At 38.6% G+C, this 20,271-nt stretch overlaps 2 protein-coding genes across 4 annotated transcripts; one reads left to right on the top strand and one right to left on the bottom strand.

Moving 5' to 3' along the window:
- The first annotated feature begins 675 nt into the window (after positions 1-675).
- Positions 676-2,417, top strand: trir (telomerase RNA component interacting RNase). The gene is made up of 3 exons (XM_057015726.1): positions 676-1,394; positions 1,676-1,747; positions 1,829-2,417. Exons 1-3 carry the CDS (start codon positions 1,113-1,115, stop codon positions 1,934-1,936), a joined length of 462 nt encoding a protein of 153 aa, XP_056871706.1. The 5' UTR covers positions 676-1,112; the 3' UTR covers positions 1,937-2,417.
- A 1,295-nt stretch (positions 2,418-3,712) lies between these two features.
- LOC130515463 (ubinuclein-2-like) lies at positions 3,713-19,003 on the bottom strand. Of its 3 annotated transcripts, XM_057015719.1 has the most exons (18): positions 18,336-19,002; positions 17,702-17,830; positions 17,522-17,623; positions 17,138-17,269; positions 15,620-15,726; positions 14,423-14,600; positions 14,108-14,305; positions 13,911-13,981; positions 13,706-13,835; positions 12,103-12,209; positions 9,190-9,300; positions 8,932-9,075; positions 8,609-8,659; positions 8,477-8,519; positions 6,910-8,160; positions 6,381-6,603; positions 4,395-4,463; positions 3,713-4,187 (listed from the first exon to the last, which is right to left on the bottom strand). In XM_057015719.1, exons 1-18 carry the CDS (start codon positions 18,642-18,644, stop codon positions 4,144-4,146), a joined length of 3,399 nt encoding a protein of 1,132 aa, XP_056871699.1. In that variant the 5' UTR covers positions 18,645-19,002; the 3' UTR covers positions 3,713-4,143. The 3 variants fall into 3 exon arrangements, with proteins under 3 accessions (XP_056871699.1, XP_056871698.1, XP_056871700.1); XM_057015718.1 differs by having other exon boundaries at positions 14,108-14,600; XM_057015720.1 differs by lacking the exons at positions 3,713-4,187; positions 4,395-4,463 and having other exon boundaries at positions 6,494-6,629; positions 14,108-14,600; positions 18,336-19,003.
- Between the last annotated feature and the right edge of the window lie 1,268 nt (positions 19,004-20,271).

Below are 20,271 nucleotides of genomic sequence, written 5' to 3'. Positions count from 1 at the left end.
TAACCTGCTGAAAATGTTCCAGGTGCATTCAGAGCTGCTGCACAGCAGCTTTTAGTCTGTGCTCTGCAGGAGGAAGACACCATTGAGAAGTTCTTCTCAAAGATGGTAACTTTGGACTATGATTCCAGTTATAGAATCAAGATGCTTCTGGAGAAAGGTGCAGATGGATCTAGGGTTGTATCCATTTTATTTATTATTGAGATTGGGTATACAGTTGTGTATTTGCGCAATAGTTCTGAGCTATTGTAGGTATATGCACCTGTGACTAAGGTAAAGTTACAGTCATGCTCAGAGGTTTTTAAAAAAGGGGTTTATATTATATATTATGCTTGGGGATCAAAGGCTCCCTGACTTTGGTTCTTTGAAGATCTCTGGGGGGAAGTAGCATCACTTGACCTCAACTGGTAGCACTTTCATACAGTTGCAATTATTCTTTCAATGTACTTGTTATCTTGGGGCCTGACTTGTTTTGAGAGTAATGAGGTAAATCACAAGGAAAAAATGAGAATTTATTATATGGGAAATATTTCTGTAAAACGTTGTATCTAGGAGAAAGCCTGTCTAAAACTTCATAACGTAATGACAGTTGTCCCAGCTCAGCCCCCGTAGGTAGCAGGAAGAACGTGTCCACAAAAAAGGCGGAGTCTGTCTCAAACCTCGTAGTGTCTCGCGTCCTGCAAATAAAACCAATATGGCCGACAGGAAGTATTGAATAACTACGGCTAACTCAGAACGTTGGTGAATCTTCCGAATTACAGTCTCTATCGCAGGTGGTCAACGAATTTACGTTTTCTGACTTTACTGCTACAGCCAGTAGTATGAGGATATGATTTATGTCGATTTTGTCCGTCTGAGCATCCTGACGTTTTGTGGATAGGCCACGTTATCAGCCAACGGAACCCATGCATTTGTTTTTGTTGTTAGCGGCTGATAATTGCAGCCTTTTGTTGTTCGAAAAAAGGTGTTTTCTAAATTGAACCGTTTTTGTACCCTGTACAGTTTCAGAAGTGGCCTGGACAGCGGTTCAGTTAAGCAGCAACTGTATAAAAGCAATTCGACTTTAAAATAATCATAGTTTTGTGGAAGACAGGGATTTGACAGTAAAGTCTATTATGGATTCAAAGCGAAAACATGTTAAATCTCAAGCAAGCGGCGAGAGCAGTGGTGACTCTAGCTGCGACAGCCCAACTTCCCTGTGTAGTAACTCTGCGGCGACAAGCCAAACCCCGTTGTCTGGAGGTAACGCTTTCGCCAACGATGGTAGCTTCATGGAGATCTTCAAGAAGAAGATGGAGGAAGAACAGCGGAAAACAGAGATGGGACACAAAGGTGGAGATGGCTCCAGGCACGGACAAACAACCATGACAAAGAAACCACCTCCCGTGACGAATTTTGTAAGGGGTTTTGGCAGTTGTAAAATGAGAATTTGGTAGATTTCATCCTAAACTCACTGCGTTTCTTTAGAAATCCAAAAAAATGTATTCCTATACCATGCACTCGTCTATAAAATATGATAACAACAAAATTCAGAGTTGGGATGTGTCTCAATGATTGTTGAAAGTGTGGGGCATAAAGCACTTGACTGTAGACCTACTGATGTGATGTAGTCTCCTAAATTGACAGTCCACCTGTCATGGCTCCTATAACGGTTGTAGTCTTCTATCCCTTAACCCAGGTAGGGAAGCGCAGAGGTGGTGTTTTCCTAAAGACTGGAGTGGTTGCGAAGAAGCAGAAAAACATCACAGAAGTCAGTGATGTTTGATTTCTTTTTTGCTTTCTTTTGAATTACAGCTCCATTGATTGTGTTTTTGTGTCCTGTCTCCCATAGGCTGAGCCAGACAAGGGTGATGCCTGGTCTAAGTATATGGCCGAGGTCAAAAAGTACAAAGCCCATCAGTGTGGTGACGACGATAAGACAAGGCCGCTGGTCAAGTAGCTTTGAGAAAGTGGAATAAGAACTCTCAGAACCTGGGAGCAGTACTGAGTGTCTTTACCTTTCAGTTCACAGGCATCATTTTGGTCTTGTTTATGTATTAATTTGTACACATCAGTTATTTTTTTCAATGCATCATTACTAAATGTCATGTCTGGATTAATTTAGGTCTCAATTATGATTATAATACAACAATGTGCCTCATAATGTCTGCTCCTGTTTACTTCTCATACATACCATTTAGCATTATTATAGTTACCCAAACCTGAAAATTATATTGTTCAGAAATTTAATTTAATAGAAAATGTATACAAATGCTTTTGAGGTGTCAATGTCAAATTTAGAATTTGAGCCAACTGAAACATTCAAGAAAACAAAAAAATCTGGTTCACGGAACCTTGAAGCAATTCCATGAGGTCATATTTCTTAAAACCAAATCTTGTAAGCTTTCAAATATCCATAATAAAAATAATTGTGGCTGTGATTTTATTTTCTGAGAATTGTTTCTCAATTTGGAGTCACAACCCCCCCCCCCCCCCAAAAAAAAAACTACAGCACAAAATAGTGACCCAGCAAATGCTTCATTTCCAAGGGGTTGCTCAAATTCCTGTTGGATAACTAGCACTGGTCTGCTTGTCCATCAGCCAGTGAATGAACATAATTTCATTTTCTCTGAGAACTCAGAAATTACAAAGATTTCACTCAAATCAGTCTGACAACTCTGGTTATGGTTAGTTTGTCATGTGCCTCGGGACACGGTGATCTTATGATATTTTACAAAAAGCACAAAACATCCCCCTTCAATGAAAACTCACCCACCATTGAACCCATTGTACTGTAAATCTATGGACCGCTCAAAACAACCTTGTTGCTGCACAACACAATACTGTGGGTGGATTTAAATAGACAATGTTAAGAGACTAAACACTTGCCTTTCACATCACTCTACAGCCCTCTCAAAATTTTCCACCTGTAAAATGATTCACCTTGCAACAATGACTGTAAATACTGTTCTATGGCAGCTCCACCTATCTCATCGTAATTTTCCAGATTTACTCTCCCAAAACATGGAATTTAAAAAAAATAAATAATCAAAGTCCTGTGCCTGTAGTCTAGCACACATATTTCACAATAAACTTCGTCCAACATTCAGCTGCCAGAATTATTTCCAGAGGTCATTAAACAAAAAAGCATCAGTCCCATCTTCAACACCTTGACTGGCTCCTGGTCTGCACTTTTGAAGATTTAAAAAATCCTGGACTGTCAAATCTGAAAGAGATATTACTAAATATGTAGACACTCTGGTCATCTCTGCTGCCCTTGTTACTACCCAACTCCCCATGGGCCACTACTTTGATCACACTCCCAGGGAATATCTGTACACTGACATTGACTTTAAATCTCAGAACTAACCTGTTCGATCAATCGTATCCCAAATAAATTAGTATGATTCAGTGTGTCTATATTTTGATGTTTATCCAATTTATTATTTTTTCTAAAGCTTCATTGGAATCTCTCTTTCTATTATGCAAGATGTTTTGTAAGGTGCGTGTTAATAGAATGCATTATTGTCATTGAATAATTTGCCTTTTAAATGCATATCCTGCCAATTTTTAAGTACGGATACATTTGATGTTTTTTACTTTTGGAAAAGATCTAGGTGATGACCAAAATTCTATCACATCTAATCTTGACATGCCCCAATTTTTCATCCATTCCTGTGCACAATTACTGAACCAGTTACGTGGGTTGAAATTGGTTAATAGAAATTAATTCTAGTTTAGTTAGTGAAAACAATATTTAATTAAAACTAGTAAATTTGTGATTTCAGCATATCAAGTATAACAAAAATTCAACTAGTAACATTGAGCAATGAGTCATTTAGGGTACAATTCTTACAAGTATCAGTGAAAATTTCAGAAATAAAATGGCACCAAATAAAAAAAATAAATGTGCATTAATGAAGAAGTTTAAAAGGCACACCTTCAATACCACAACTCAAATTCACACACAAACAAATCCCAGATGTTTTTTCTCCTATTCCACAGTGAAATAGGTCTATGTTGTAAACATGAACAAAGTGGATTAGTCACTTGGTTTATCAATTCCCCAAAGGACAGAATTTAAAAATAACCTTTAAAAAAGTTACATTTCACTACAAAATGTAAAGCTTATCCTACGCTGGCTCTACTCATAGCCTTCCCTCTGTATCATAGAGTCTTCTTTTTGGTATCTCCTCCCTGGTCCTGGATATCTGGACACAAAAACAGCTAATGTAATTAAATCCCTGGCTGATACAGGAACATGCTTCAGCTACACTAAAATTACGATGTCAATGCATGAATACAAACAGAATGTAGCGTGAAAAAGAAAACAACACTGACAAATACCACACCAGGAGAAAAGAAAGGAAATCAATAAAGTTTTGAGGCTGTGATGAGAGTGAAGGATGATGTTTTACCTGAGAAAGGAAGCTGCAAGTGAGGAGGCAGAGAAATCTGAGACCCTGTTTGAAGATTCTTATATAGATCTGCGGAGACAGGACAGAGTGATAAGGAGGACAAATAACAAAATGAGGGAGGTAAAAGATGACAGCCAAACAGTAAATGAGGTTCAGACAGAAGGATGAAGTAGACCTATGCAGTGTCTGAAAGCACACATTTCCTACTCACTATATAGGGAGTTGGTTTGATAAAACTACTTAATGGACTCACTGATAAGGTCATTTGTTTGTTAATGTATCATAATGTCATTAATATTTAATGTAATCCTTAATAAATAATCAGTGTCATGTCTAGCTTCTTCCCTGCTACTGCAAAAGATGACCGGCTATATTGCTTGGTTAGGGAGCATCAGGCGTCTACCACTTTTCCCAATGAATTGTAGGAAAAGTTGAGTGCACTATATAGGATACAACGATTCCCATTTAACATTCGGACAACCCTACAAAATGGTGTACAATTAATTATAGAGTGCACTATTTTGGAAATAGGCAGTAGTTTCCGACACAGAGCAAGTGGCATATAAAGAAAGTAAGCCCCACAGGACTACAAAAATTGTTAAAGTTGCAGAATCTTTAAAAAAAACAACTATCATCTCTATAATATTAGACTCATATGACAACATGAAACACTAATAACTATAAACAACTGATTATCAGACTTGATTCCAGTTTCTCAAAAATTATGAATACCAATGTTTACATTCTTAAAAAAAAAAAAAAAAAAAAAAAAAATCAATATTAACTATATAAAAGGGAGTTTGGGCTATTGTGAAATAAGAGAAAAATCTATTCATCATCCATCTTCTGGTGGCTTCTCCTCGATTGCATTGTAAAATAATAATTAAATTCTAATGTTTTACACTAATAATTTCCCAAGAAACATTTTCTAACAATTATGAGCCATGCACATAGATTTTTTTCCCATTTTAATTCATCTATTCTTAATGAGCTGCTTCACTCCCAGGTTTCTAATGCTGTCATGGGTGTCAAGGATAGTGTTGTTGCAGGTGCTGAGATCCTTAATTGGTACATGCCACGAAGTAAGTGGTACATATTGATCTCAAAGTGTCATCCCTCATTATTTTAGCAGTACGTACCTGCTTGTGACTCACATGTCTGTATTTTTAAGCAATAAATACCACTCAGTCACATCATATAATTATGTTGTGTTGTAAGTTAACGTGTTAGTTTTTTGGTGTAAGTCTGGATATATTTGTCTTCCAATAGGGGGCAGCATTTGGTCACTTGGTTTAAGTCTCAACTATGGTGAGGCTGTTAAAAGACTGATTTTTTTTATTACTGGTAATTAATTTTTAATTAGGCCCTATGACTATTTTAGCAGTAAATACCACTATTCCAGGTTTGTAGCATTACAATAGACAAGGCATACCTGTCTCAATCATAAAGTCTAAAATGACCATGAGATACACTTGCTGCTAAAATAAGTAGACATAAGACATTGAGAATGGAATATACCATTATTTTAGTGGTGTACCACTCAGACAAGCCATACCAAAATAACTGATCACAATATAAAATCCAAAATGTCCATGAAATATCCTTGACAATGTCCCTGAAAGTAGAGACATGCAGTTTGTGAGGACAAGACAGGTACATACTGCTAACTTGAGGGACTTTTTTTGAGACAGTACATACAACCAATTTAGCAGCACACCAGCTATTGGTAGTACAAAAGTACCACTTTTGAGTATTTTGTGGACTTATGGGGAACTTTTTACATACAGTGTAACCTTCAAATAGCTCGCAAATAAAGGTATTAAATTGATGTAGTTGGGGGGGGGGGGATTAAATCGAATTCAAACGTAATACTCCTAATTAGGTGCCGTCTTTTTTTGTTTGAATTTAAATGTGTTATGTTTGAATGTGATTTTGTTTTTTCCTTAGTACAAACCCAATGTATTTCTGGCCTCTAATATCACTCACTCTGAGTCAAGATGGAAAACGGTGAATTGGTACTGGTTGCAGAGCTGCTAGCCACTGTGGTAGAGCCCGTAGCACCCAAGGAAGGCAGGTTCAATAGTTGAGGGTACTGGAAGGACAAGGACACTGGTACCAGACCGACGCCAGGCAAATGTCCAGGTATCTCAAAGCCCAGTGGAACAGATGTGGCAGAACCAGGCACACTTCCACCCCTGTCTGTTGAAACCTTAAGTAGAGTGTTTATCAGTCACCCTGTTAATGTAGTTGAATATAAAGAACAGTGCCTGTTTTAAATACAACCTTAGCATTAATAAGTATAAAAGTCAAACTCCATTTCATTTAACTTAGTTTAAAGTTATCTTATAACAAATCAAGTGTAATGTATTTATTTTATGTATATTAAATAATTCAATACAATTATTAAATTGAAAATTATATATACTTTTACCAAGATGTCTTACACCAACCTATTACTGAATTACTTTACATTAATTGTAACATCATTCAAATTACTCACTACTTTAATACGAACCTGTGACAATTGAGAAGATACTGCCGAAGATGGCATTGATGCCACTGGCTTTTTCCCCTGAGTTGCTCCACTCCCAGGCTTTTGAGGCTGTCCTGGGTTTGAAGAGGCCAGTGTGGGAGAGGAACTGGGACCTGAATGCTTGCTTAGGGTTAAGGTTTTCATAAGGCTAGTGTTAATGCTACTGTTTTGGTTAGAGGGCTTTTGACCAGCTAAAGTGGTGTAGCTGCCTTGTCCCAGCTTTGTCGCTCCTCCTTGTGTACCTGAGAAGGGTGAGTGGAACCCTGTTGGGTTTTTTGTGGAGTACTGGTGGACAGAGGTGGTCACCTGAGACCTGGGACTTTGCGAGACAGAGGGTGACACGGAGGTGGAGATACTGACAGTGGGATTGGTTGCACGTGGCGTGAGCTTGACTATTGGCTGGATGCTGCTGTGGGAGGACTTGGTGAGGGTGACTTGCATGGGGGTGATAAAGTTAGACTGCGGATGAATTTCGGTTATCTTCTGTGAGACAGGGGATGATTTATTCTGTGATATCTGGCTAAAGCATTGTGCCTGAAAGGTTTTTGGTGTCATTTGCGAGGATGGGAGGGTGTGAGGACGAGATTGGAGTGATGTGATGATCAGTGTTTTGGTGTTGGCCTTGTTATTATCGTAGCCTTTTCCGAAGCTTGATATGGGAGAGCACAGTCCCATTTTTGTTCCTGGTGGAATGAGTGGTGATGCTGTGGGTGGTGGCCGTGGTTTGGATGGCAAAGATGTGGCAGGTAGGTTGGCTTTAGTCACACCTAAATTTCTCTGAGTGTTCAACACAGAGTTTTTATTTATTGCCTGCAACGAACCTTTTATAGCCCCCAATCTTTCCACCCTCAGCGGCTGCAGAAGGGAGGACACCATGGAAGGTCGAGACAGAGTAGAAGTGGAAGACACAGAGGTAGAGCCTGAGACTGGATGAGGTATAGCAGAACTGGAAGCACTAACAGCGTTCTTCTGTTGGAGGATTGGTGAGGCATGGAGAGCAGAGGGATTGATAACAGTTTTGGGTTCTTCTGGGGAGACAGGGCTATCCCCGTGAGCAAGGCCTTTGGCAGTATTGCCCAGGATGGCCAGGGCCTGAGAGATAGAATCCAGAGATGTAGCCACAAGCTCTTCTTTGAGGGAATCAAGACATTTGGGTTCAGATGGAGACCGTGGTGGTAGTATGACAGCTTGAGGTAGGGGGGATGGTGCAGACCTCTGAACCCAATGTGACTCCTAAAAGTTCAGATTTAAACAAAACAATTACATAGAATATGATCATGCCCATTTGTGTTTCTTGCCAACTTCAATGAATTTTAAGATCATCGAAAATTATCCAAATAAAAAAATGTGCAGAATGTAATCTGTCATTGTCTTGATGAGTTACTAAAATATTATCTACTTTGTAATGTAGTACAGTACCACCAGTGAGTAAAATTTTGTGTGCATGCTAGAGTGAACCCTGCAGAGCACATCTTTTCAAACTCTGTAGATATGGCATATGTGATTCCCCCCCCCCCCCAAAAAAAAACCAAATAATTTTTTTTTTTACCTTGGATTTTGTCTTAGCAGTAGGGACAATTTTCTTCTTTACTCTGAAACAGATGAAAAAATATGTAAGAACAAGGTGACTAGATTTGAAATAAGAAATAAAAATCAAAACAGAGACCATATCATCACTCACATGTAGCCTGTAAGGTGACCATGAGCCGTGATGCTTTCTTTAAACAACATTCTGTGAATAGACATTAGACGCATTAGAACAATGGTGTTCATGTTAAGAACATTGATAAATTAATTTAAATAAACCCAATACAAAAGTTTTGTTTTTAGAACACAAGTAACAAGATATATGTGCAATACTGTAACATCTGAGAGTGAGATTACAGATAATGAGATTAAGAGTTAATTTTAGAGTCAGATTAAAAATACTCATATTGCAATATCTAATTATACTCATAGTTCTGTCTACTGAATAGAATCAGGCAGCATTATATAGACACTCACCTGGCTTGCATCCAGCCTTTAGGCCACAGAGGTTTAACTTCTGTTTCCATAAAAGCTTTGAGGTAGTCTTCCACAGATTGAGATTTCTTGCTCTCCAGCTCATAGAATCCCAGCTTCACCCGCACCAAATTACATAACAATGATCTAAAAAAAAAAAAATCCATAGTAGTAAATACTCCACTAAGGTGATACAAATTTTGATTAAAATAAATACCTCATGTGGTAAAACAAACACGTTCCATTATATGTGGAACTGACCTAAGCTTTTCATCCCAAGCAAACTTCTTCCGGGGGCCAATCATCCTCTTCCCAGGTTTCTCTTCATCATCATCCTCAGAACCATTCCTCTCTCCCTCCCCTGACTGCTGCCTGCAGATGTCACAGATGTACAGTGCAATCAGAAAGTTTTCAAATCATTTCACGTTCTTCAGGCCTTATGTTCTAGCCTTATGCTAAAAAACAAAATGGTCATTGGGGATTCTACTAGAGTAACAATTCATTTTAACATTTCAATGTATTTGTATCACAGCTTGTGGTTGCAGATACAATTCAAGGACTATCTTGGTTTATTTACAACAATCTGATAGTGAAAATGATTCAGTAATGTTTTAGCCAAAAATGTAACCATACATAATTACCCTGTTGTTATGTAATCAGGTTAAAAATTTATGGACATAAGCATATAAACCATTAGAAGCAAATATACACTGCTCAAAAAACACTTCAATAACACATCAGATCTAAATGATCTTGAATATCTTTCCTGATAAAAAGTAGGTGATGTATTAGTAACAAAATGATGCCACATAATTCGATAGAAATGAAAATGATCACCCTATAGAGGGGGGAAAGACACCCCCAAAATGAAAGTGAAAAAATGATGCAGCAGACTGGCTCATTTTGCCAAAATGTCATTGTAGCAACTCAAAATGATTCTCAGTAGTTTGTGTGGCCCCCACGTGCTTGTGTGCATGCCTGACAATGTCGGGGCATGCTCCTAATGAGACAACAAATGGTGTCCTGGGGAATTTCCTCCCAGATCTGGACCAGGGCATCACTGAGCTCCTGGACAGTCTGAGGATCAACCTGGCGGCGCCAGATGGACCTAAACATAATGTCCCATAATGTCTTTTGGGTTTAGGTCAGGTGAACGTGGGGGCCAGTCAATGGTATCAATTCCTTCATCCTCCAGGAACTGCCTGCATACTCTAGCTACATGAGGTCGGGCATTGTCGTGGACCAGGAGGAACCCAGGTCCCACTGCACCAGCGTAGGTTCTGACAATGGGTCCATGGATTTCATCCCGATACCTAATAGCAGTCAGGGTGCCATTATCTAAACTGTAGAGGTTTGTGCCGCCTTCCAGGGATATGCCTCCCCAGACCATCACTGACCCACCACCAAGCTGGTCATGCTATTGATGTTGCAGGTAGCATAACGTTCTCCATGGCATCTCCAGACCCTTTCACATCTGTCGCATGTGCTCAGGTTGAACCTGCTCTCAGCGGTGAAGAGCACAGGGCACCAGTGGTGTAGTTGCCAATTCTGGTTGTCTGTGGCAAATGCCAATCGATCTCTACGGTGCCGGGCAGTGAGCACAGGGCCCACTACAGGACGTCGGGCCCTCAGGCCACCCTTATGGAGCCTGTTTCTGATTGGCCAGAAACATTCACACCAGTGGCCTGCTGGAGGTCATTTTGTAGAGCTCTGGCAGTGCTCACCCTGTGCCTCCTTGCACAAAGGAGCAGATACCGATTTAAGGACCTTCTACGGCCCTGTCCAGCTCTCCTGGAGTAACTACCTGTCTCCTGGAATCTCCTCCATGCTCTTGAGACTGTGCTGGGAGACACAACAAACTTTCTTGCAACGGCACATATTGATGTGCCATCCTGCAGGAGTTGGACTACTTGTGCAACCTCTGTAGCATCCAGGTACCGCACCATGCTATCAACAGAGATGTTGATCCAAGCCAAATTAATAACTACAGTAGTAGGAAGTCAGTCAGTCAGTAAAAAGTCAGCCAAAAGAGATGAGGAGGGAAAAAAGTATCAGTGGCCTCAACTTGGAAAGCCCTTCCTGTTTTGGGGACCGTCTCATTGTTGCCCCTCTGATGCTCCTGTTGTTGATTTCAAACAACAAAGCAGCAGAAACTGATTAACAACCCCCTCTGCTATTTAACTGACCAGATCAATATCCCAGAGGTTTGACTGATAGGTTGCTATACTCTGATTAAAAAGTGTTCCTCTAATTTTTTTGAGCAGTGTATAATCCTTTTATTTGAATGTAGGGTAACCTTTTGTTTTCAGGGAGGTAACCATTTCTTTCAATATAAAAAGAGTACAGTAAGTGTAGCCATCATTTGTTCAGGTTGAATTCACAGTTTACTTGCCACTTCTGCTGTTGTTTACAACATAAAAAGTCAACAGCAATAAAGGGCATCTGACTTCTATTTAGGGTAAGTGGTAGTGGTTGTACCTGCTGCTACTACTCTCTCTTTAATAAACAGGCTGTTGTGTTTCCACACAACAGCCAGAAATGGTGGCATGATTTTTTCTTGCTCGCAATCTCATGCTGCGTTTTATTGTCGTTCTGAGATTTGGTGCTGCTGGTGGTGCATGTCAGTGACACCATTGATAGGCAGACTGAATCAAGTATTGTTTAATGTATCTTTATCATTAAAAGTGCTAAAAACAACAACAAAGAAAACCCTCCCACATGCTCATTAAGTTTGCTTAAATCATTTCTTTATCATTTCGATTGTTTTTTTAAATACTATATGTCACCTGGAAGGCCAAATTGCTGAGCGCAGATTTAAGTCGTTGCAAAGTAGGAATATTCTTTGATTCATTGGTGAAGAAAACGTTACACCACAAGAGTATTTTTGCAAATATATTTAAAATTAAAAGTTAAAATATTGCAAGGCTCACAGACCTCTGTTGTCAGAGCAGAGCAGATTTCAAAATTTCTTAAATTTAGCTTTCTTTTTTTATTAGGGGTATTATGTGTGCACTGATATGAGGACAATACTTTCATTTTTTAATATAATGCTGCATCATAACTAAATGCTAAAAAATGATGAGGTCCAAAAGTTTCTGGCCTGCACAATATGTGAAATGATGATGGTAAAAATGTTTGCAGAATATGGAAACATTTGATTTTCACTTTCCTTACTTTGCCACTTTAGCAATACAGTCCATGTTGTATCGTGCCATCTGCTCTGGCATCACACTACATACTGCCAGCTTCAGCTTTAGTAGAGGCGTTCGAAGGCGATCATCCTGGAAGAGAAGTTATAAATGCATGAACGTATGCATCCAGATTAAATAAAGAACCAGACATCAAATTTACAGACCTTTTCTATTAGTACTTACCTCCAGATTAACAATGGCTAATATAAACATTATAGGCTCCTCAAATATTATATTATGAATTTCCCATATTATTAATGATCCATCATATTATTTAATCAAGGTTGATGAATGAATATATACATTTCAAAATGCAGTAATGGATATAGCATCATCATCTGGCAAAATTAAATGGCATGTTCTGCATTCTGACAGCTTACTCTGAATGTGTTGAGCACATTCACCTTAAACCTGATGAGAAAATATACGAGACATTGATGATGATTAGTGGAGAAAATTACAACTTAACGTGTGTGTGTGGGGGGGGGGGGCGAACATCAACATCTCACCATGAATGGAAAAGTTGTTGTAACTTGGTAAAATGTCTTCCAATCTTTGTTTGTCCAGAATCCCATCCCGAACATATATGATTTTCAAAGTTTCCTTCTGTTATAGCGCCACCTGGATACATTTAACGAAGCAGATCCTGGACTACATTTAACCTATGTTTGTGAAACTTGGTACACATGTGCAATACCCCAAGACCTACAAAAAAAAGTCTACTGCTACTAACGTGCATCTCAAAATGGCTCTAAAATTAAGTAGGCCCAAAGCCTATATTTAACTGAGATTGTGAAATTTGGTACACATCCGTAGCAGAAAACCTACAAAAAATTATCTTGGACCATATCCTAAATCCAATAGGAAATCAAACATCAAACCGGAAGTCATACATCAAACAGGAAGTGGCTGTAACTCATACAGAGTCAAGTAATGCTCACATGTATGATTATTGTCTTAGTCTGAACATATATACAAATATGCAGCAATATTCAATTACACTCTCAAAATTTCGGCTGTAATTTTTTTGTAACACTCCAGAATTTACTGCACCACAAAAAAATGTTTGATGTACTGAATTTACTTGTGTTCTCAATGTTATTGGTGGTTAGGAAATCACAAACGTCTATTTTTAGCATGGAGTAAAAATCAGTAAGGACCGGATTCAAATATTTACTTACAATTGCTTATTTTACCTAATGGTCAATATTTGCTGTTTTCAAATTAATTATTGTGGAACATGGTCCCAGGACAAAGACTTTGTCATGTCTACTCGCTGGCTTAAATAGGATTACCACACAAAGTCTGTTAGTCGACAGTGAATTGACATGTAAAAGATATGACTTCAAATGCATTATCTGCTCATCCAGACGAGTCATTATTATAGGCATTTGCTATGACAGATCCTAACTTCATTACATAATAGGAAGTGCAGTGCAGGGGGTTGAACATCACACCCATTTTACCACCTTTGCTTTTAATTATTTTCTACTGATATTAGAAATAAATATAATAATATAATACATTTTTTCTCCAGTGTTGTAGCAAAATCAGACATTTCAGTGTCGCAACAACATTTTAGTCACCTGAATGTTGAGGCTGAGCTTCTTAAGGCGTTTGAGCAAAGCTTCTTTGTTGCAGGGCACAAAGGCCTCCATGTGAGAGTAGACCACTGAACGCACCTCTGCAGGCTGTTCCTGAACCTGCAACTCAATGCTACAGTGCAGAGTTAAAAATATGGACCTCGCTTAATATTGCTTTCAAAGTCATGAAGATCTTAAAGTGTCTCACTCAAGCAGAATGTTGTTCATGTCCAATGTGAAAAACTTCTTCCTGCCCTCTTCATCAAATTGACGGGAGGCCTGTACAGAAATTTTAAATAAGTCAAGTTTTACACCTATTTTAGCACTGTCAACATGTTTACATGCAAATCAAGATTGCAGAAAAAACTGATGTGAGAAAGGAATGTGTTAGAAAAATAGCCATACCGCCCTTAAGTCATCGATACGCTTTATCAGAGGTCCTGGGAGACCAGTAGGGAGAAGAGGTGGTGTCACCATGTTTCCTTGTGATACCCTGCTACTTCCTGTTTTTGTTCCCATCCCAAATGAGTAATTTTCTGCATGAACTGGACTGGGGGGCTGGGGAGAGTCCAACATCTCAAAGTCTAGGTCATCCATTATGTCCTGCAGCAAATCATTATTTGAAGATCCAAGAAGGGACATCATTGCTGAGTCAGCTGTCAAATCAATAATGTTGCAGTTGTTGCTGGAAGAAGCCTTATGGTGGGAAACCTCAATCACATTTGTATTGGGTGTTCTGGTGGCAGGACGTGGCAGACCAACTTCAACCAGGTTCTTCTTGCGTGTCTCCTCCTTCTCCCGTGTAAACCGACGCAGCATGTTAGCAAGGTGGATGGAATCCTTCATCAACTTCTTCCTCTTCTTTTTCTCTGGCCGGTGAAGATTTAGTGCTGAATGTCTACCCAGATGGCAAAAGAAGTACGAAAGGAAACAATTTTATATACTTGTGATATTCAGTTTTCTTGTAAATGTAAATAATGATGGTTGCCCAATATAAAAATGTATTCAACATTTACTCATCACAAAGTTTATATGTGAAGTTGGATTTTGAAAGGGAAAATAAATCTGTTGCTAAATTCAATGGACTGCAGACTTGGGCAAACTTCATATCAAAAACACTTAGATAATCTTTAAATTTCAGAGAATTGTTCAATTAAACCTTTTTTTTTAACAACTCTTCCATAACCATCACCCAATAAATGTCTACGAATAGATATGATTCCTGACAGAACTGCTTTAATAGAGTCAGCTGTGAAGGCAAAAATGTATAAGTATTTTGAGCTGGGTTGAGGTGTGGTACCATTGCAGTACCTTCATTTCCTCCTCTCAAAAGATGTCTCATTTTTAATTTTTGTTCATCTTCATGACCACTTTATCAATTTCAGGGTCTCAGGGACGATGCACTATGGGTGAAGGCAGGGTCCAACCCTGAATGAGTTGCCAGTTCATTGCAGGGTCCTATGTGAGCATCGGTATCTTTCTCCAGGGTACCTTGAGAGTGCTCTGATGGTGTTTTGGTGTGTTAAGTTTTGTTAATGCCATCAAATATTGCTCTTTCCTCATAAAATTCCCTCATATTTTCCCTGGAACATCAACCAAGATAGCACTCTTTTTAGTGCAACTCATTCCTCTCGTGGAGTCACCAATTAGACACTAATGTAAAGGTGCTATTAGTGACACAATCAGTATCCTCTTTCATATATAGTCTGTTTTGCAAGGTTATAGGTTTAAACCCACATCATTTCACTTGAAGGCAAGAGTGTACACTTGCACTCCAAGTATGAGCCAAGTATGATTAGACCGTCTTGTTACCGCCCCACACACACAAAAAAGGGGAGCTACCCCAATACCACCCTTCTGATACTGTAATCTAATGCCATAAAGTGAATTCATAAAAGGGAAAAGTTAAATGCTCACCCAGGCTTTGATAATTTATTCTTTCTGGGTTTCTTGTCCTCCAGAATACCACCATCTTGTTTTTTCCGAAGCTTCTTTAGCACCCGCTCTTCACAGTCTTTTATTCCCTAAACAGATTTAAAAGATGTAAACTCTGAAATAATTGTTCCAATTTTTAGCACTTGGCCTTTTGACATTTCAATATTCATTTTTAAAAAAAACAACAATGAAGTTTTTTTTTTTTAACAATAAAATAAAAACATTTACCTTTAACAACCACTTAAGAAATTACAGAGACTGAGGAAAAGGCCACATTTTGGAGGGACTGGCAAGAAAATGGCCACCTGACTTCAAGCTGTTTCATCACCAGGTGAGGAATTCTTAACATTTGTAATTGAATAAAAAAAAGCATATTCTTCAATGGGCAATTCAGTCCTCTAATCTCAACCCAACAGAGCAGACTTTTGAGCTACTGATAACAAAAATGAAGATTAAAAATCCTAAACCAAGCAGCAAATAAAGGTAGAGTTCATTTACAGTTATGTTAGTTGGGTGATTTTCTAGATAAAATCATTGTCATATTAAAACTGTAAATGTCACAATTTTGTGAAGCATCTGATATTAAAACAATTGTACAGTTCAATCACATCACGAGAGTTGATCATAGTTGATAAGGAGTTATGTTATGTTATGTAGTACCGTAATTTCCGGACTATAAGCCGCTACTTTTTTCCTACACTTTAAACACTGCGGCTTATTCTACGGTGCGGCTTATTTATGTTTTTTTTCGTGGCGCACTATCACAACTATTGTGAATCAGTCATTTTTACTAACCCTCATCAACGTGGAAAATACTAGAAGAAAAGCATATGATGTGGCTTTTAAGTTAAAAGCGATCACTCTGGCGGTTGGCGAAGGAAATCGCACTGCCACGCGTAATCTTGGCATACATTACGGTAATCAATGGCAAGAAGGTGGAGACGCCTGATCTATCAGAAGAACTGATCGAAAGCAAAAAGACGACAAAAGCTTTTAGACGTAAACATCGCAGGTGGCCCAAGCATGACAACTTTCTGGAAGACTGGGTCAACACACAGAGAGCAGGCGGCCGCAGTGTTTCCGCTGTACAAATCAGACGGAAGGCAAAAGCAATCGCCACCGCGATGAAAATAGAAGATTTTAGAGGTGGGCCATCGGGGAGTTTTAGATTGTTAATTGTTTGAGTAAAAAAGCATAAACAACGTAATTTGTGTGGAGCTGATACAAACGTATATTTCAAGATAGCTGCATTACAGACACCGCATTTACCGGTACAATATATTTATGTTGCTAAGCGGATTAAATTAAATGAAAAGTTAAAAATGTTTTAGATCTAATTTTTCATATTACTACGTGGGATACCTGCGGCTTAAAATCTGGTGCGGCTTGTATAAGTACAAAATTGATTTTCTTTCTAAAATTAGATTATGCGACTTTTAATCAGGTGCGCTCTGTAGTCTGGAAATTACGATAATTGGTATTGTTTTGAGGCACGCTTACCTTGAAATGACAAGCATTTATGCCTGTATTTTCTCCCTCGGAGTCTGATGCTGCTCTGAACTGTAGAGTTCCTGTGTTGATATAGAAGCCTCCATATTTTGTGTTTAGAGAGGCCGGTACCAACTCATCATACTGAGGCCAAAAGAAAGGTGTTATTACTGTTAGATTTCCTCCAGAGCTTGAATGATGCATTAACCTTGAACCACTGCTTAGATCTTAGCTATTTTCTAATGCTATATCACTCTGACTATTCTACATCGTACTGAACTGTATGTGCAATTCATTTAGTTAAAAATTTACTTTACTTAAAAATGTCTGACTTATTTTTTAAAAGTTGCAGAAATTACTAGAAAAAAAACAAACAAAGCAAGAACATAAACCTACCGCCTCTGAATTGTCAATGAAAGGATCACTCTCATCATAGCCATAGCCAATGTCAATTAGATCCTGTATTCTGTCCCCTTTTTTCTTCTTTGTTCCACCATCCTGCAGAAGGAACACAAAAAAGCATACATTTCTATAACCAATGAAGATGAAAATTTAAGTTGAGACTTTAACACTCACAAATTTGTTCTCGAAGTTCCTGGCCATTTTCTCTATCTCACACCTCTCTCTGTCTTCATCAGCCAATGGGTCACTCGGGTCAAGAAGGGGGGCAAGTCCAATTGGGACCTTTGAACCTGCAAGCTTTACCTGATAAAAATTGTCATCGAAGCATTAATGAGACAAAAATATTCCAAAGGTTATAGAGGCCAATAACCTAACAACATTCCAAACATTTGTTGTACAGTGAGGCATTGTCATCTAATTAAATTTTGCTTAAACCTTTAACCTTGTTAAATCACTAAACTAAAATTTAAGCATCTAAACGCTAATAAGGTTCAATCCCCCTTTACACATCAGTCGGTAATTAACGCTAGAATAATTTTATTTAAACGCAATTTACAACAAATAAAAATCAGACCAAAGCGTTTCAAAACGCACAACGCAATCCAAATATGGAAATTGGCGCAATGACTACATTTAAAAATCCAAATCGTATCAACATATATATACCTATAGTATTAAGCGATAATGAAGCATTATATGGGCGTGGGACCGTCCATTGTATCAGTTAAAAAAACAACAACCAAACAAACAATAAATTGAACATTAAAGTTTGTGCCACTGCCCTTAAGAAATGACCCCCTCTTCTAACCTGAACAAAAGTTGAGTGGACCAGGTCGCGGTAGTTGAATTCAGATGACGCGCGTTCGTTCGGCTCCGAAAGTGGAAGGATAAGACGGACTGTTGGTTTCGGCTTGTCCATTTCAGTCTCATCCCTTTTAATGTTTCCGAACAAACCTCCGCCGCCACCTGCCGAGCCAAGCACCGCGCCTCCAACTATCCCAAAACTAATGTCAATGGCCTCATCTTCGTGGCGGCGCTTCTTAGTTAAGTCCTGGATAAGCGACGAATTGTTAAAAGATGAAATGGTGACGAACGGCACTTTCCGTGGCTCTGCCATTTGATGTTGGCCGTCCAACAACTTCTGAATGGTTGTGCAATATGATTGTTACACTCCCGTTTGGACAGTCAAACCTGGGGATAATCGGCAACTAGAGCTAGCAATTGCGTTAGCCTGCAGTCTTAGAATGGACCTGCGAACTTAAATACTATTTGCTCTCAACTCGAATGAGATAAAATCCATAACGCCGATCCAGTCACCGCCAATCCTGTCATAAAAAGGGCTTAGATTGTGGCCACTCAGTTTCAAATGCTTCCATGAAAACTGACGGTAAGCTTTGCAAAGAAGACTGCAGCCATTTTGGCCATTATTGTCATTCTTGAGTTGCTGCCTGGGTGTGCGCTCGAAAAGAAAGCGGAAGACAAGAAAAGTAACGGAAACCGGATTTGACCAACGGAAGAGCTGAAACACGCCCACAAAACCATATTGCGCGAATGCGAATGTGTTTCCATGTATGGAAACTAATCTGCCCTATAATGCAAATCAAAATGTGTTAACATAAAGTTCTATCCATTTTGGTTATAGCTGCATTATTTACTCATAAATAAAATAGAAAATTAACTGTCCTAACTGCATTTTTCATTTTCTTCTTTAGGGTGCACAATTTACAACACGTTTAAAAGGAAAAATAGAGGACATTCCTATTTCCCTTTCGTACTCGCTCGACAAAATCTGTTCCAATTTGATCCTTCACGGAAATACAATTTGTACTGCGCATGTGCGAAACTGGCGGCCTCTCGCAATTTTTTGCGATATGATTTGAAAGACTATATTTAGACAGTGGAATTGGGCAGAGATGACAATATTCTCCTCTATTTATTTTAGTTCCCAAGGATAAAATTATGTGAATAATTTATGAGTGACCAAAAGAAAAGGCTAAAACAAAGAAATTAAATCTGTACTCAGCTTCTGGTTGAGAGATGTCCATTTTGGATGCAGTTTGATTACCAAATCTAGATTTACGTGTACATTAAAAATAAAACATCTATGAAAAGATTATACTAAAGAAAATATAGTTGGGATGAGAGCTGCATAGATTACTCTAGCCATATCACCAAAAACACACTAAAGAAACACTTAAAAATCTTGAATGACATCTCTTTCTAATGATGTTTTAAGACAAAGTTGCAACAAACAAAAAAATAAAACCTCAACTGTCTTTTATGATTCGAATATTGAGAAGGTGACCAAGTTCCGGTCACCACCAAGTCAATATTCTGTTTGACTCGGATAACTGAGAACGTCAAGGGGGAGTTGTTGCTGTTGCTAGCGTTGTAATCACCCTCGTGTCACTTCATCCTGTACGTTGAATTTAACTTATTTGATTCAGTAAACGCAGTGCAAGCTCCTGGGCATTTATTTTCATGTCACTTCACGTCACTTATTTTCGTGTCACTACACCCTGTACGTTGAATTTAACTTATTTGATTCGGTAAACACAATGCAAGCTCCTGGACTTTTATTTTCATACCTCCAGTGTACGTTTGCATATTAGCTAACTATTTAGTTTCCCCTGAGAGATTTAGAGTATACATGGTTTGAAGCTAAATGTGACAAAACATTGATTTATTTTTTTTAATGCATGAGCTGCTTTACAAATGGCACCCCACAATACTGAGCACCACGC

Source organism: Takifugu flavidus, chromosome 18 (assembly GCF_003711565.1).
Source record: "Takifugu flavidus isolate HTHZ2018 chromosome 18, ASM371156v2, whole genome shotgun sequence".
In the NCBI taxonomy this organism is placed as follows: Eukaryota; Metazoa; Chordata; class Actinopteri; order Tetraodontiformes; family Tetraodontidae; genus Takifugu; species Takifugu flavidus.
This window is presented reverse-complemented; position numbering and strand designations above follow the sequence as displayed.

Coding starts and splice junctions, on each gene's coding strand:
- trir (XM_057015726.1), top strand. CDS start 1,113: ATGGATTCAAAGCGAAAACATGTTAAATCTCAAGCAAGCGGCGAGAGC. Junction 1,395..1,675: donor CACCTCCCGTGACGAATTTT/GTAAGGGGTTTT, acceptor CCCTTAACCCAG/GTAGGGAAGCGCAGAGGTGG. Junction 1,748..1,828: donor AGCAGAAAAACATCACAGAA/GTCAGTGATGTT, acceptor TGTCTCCCATAG/GCTGAGCCAGACAAGGGTGA.
- LOC130515463 (XM_057015718.1), bottom strand. CDS start 18,644: ATGGCAGAGCCACGGAAAGTGCCGTTCGTCACCATTTCATCTTTTAAC. Junction 15,727..17,137: donor TAAATGCTTGTCATTTCAAG/GTAAGCGTGCCT, acceptor AAATCTGTTTAG/GGAATAAAAGACTGTGAAGA. Junction 8,161..8,476: donor CTGCTAAGACAAAATCCAAG/GTAAAAAAAAAA, acceptor CTGAACTTTTAG/GAGTCACATTGGGTTCAGAG.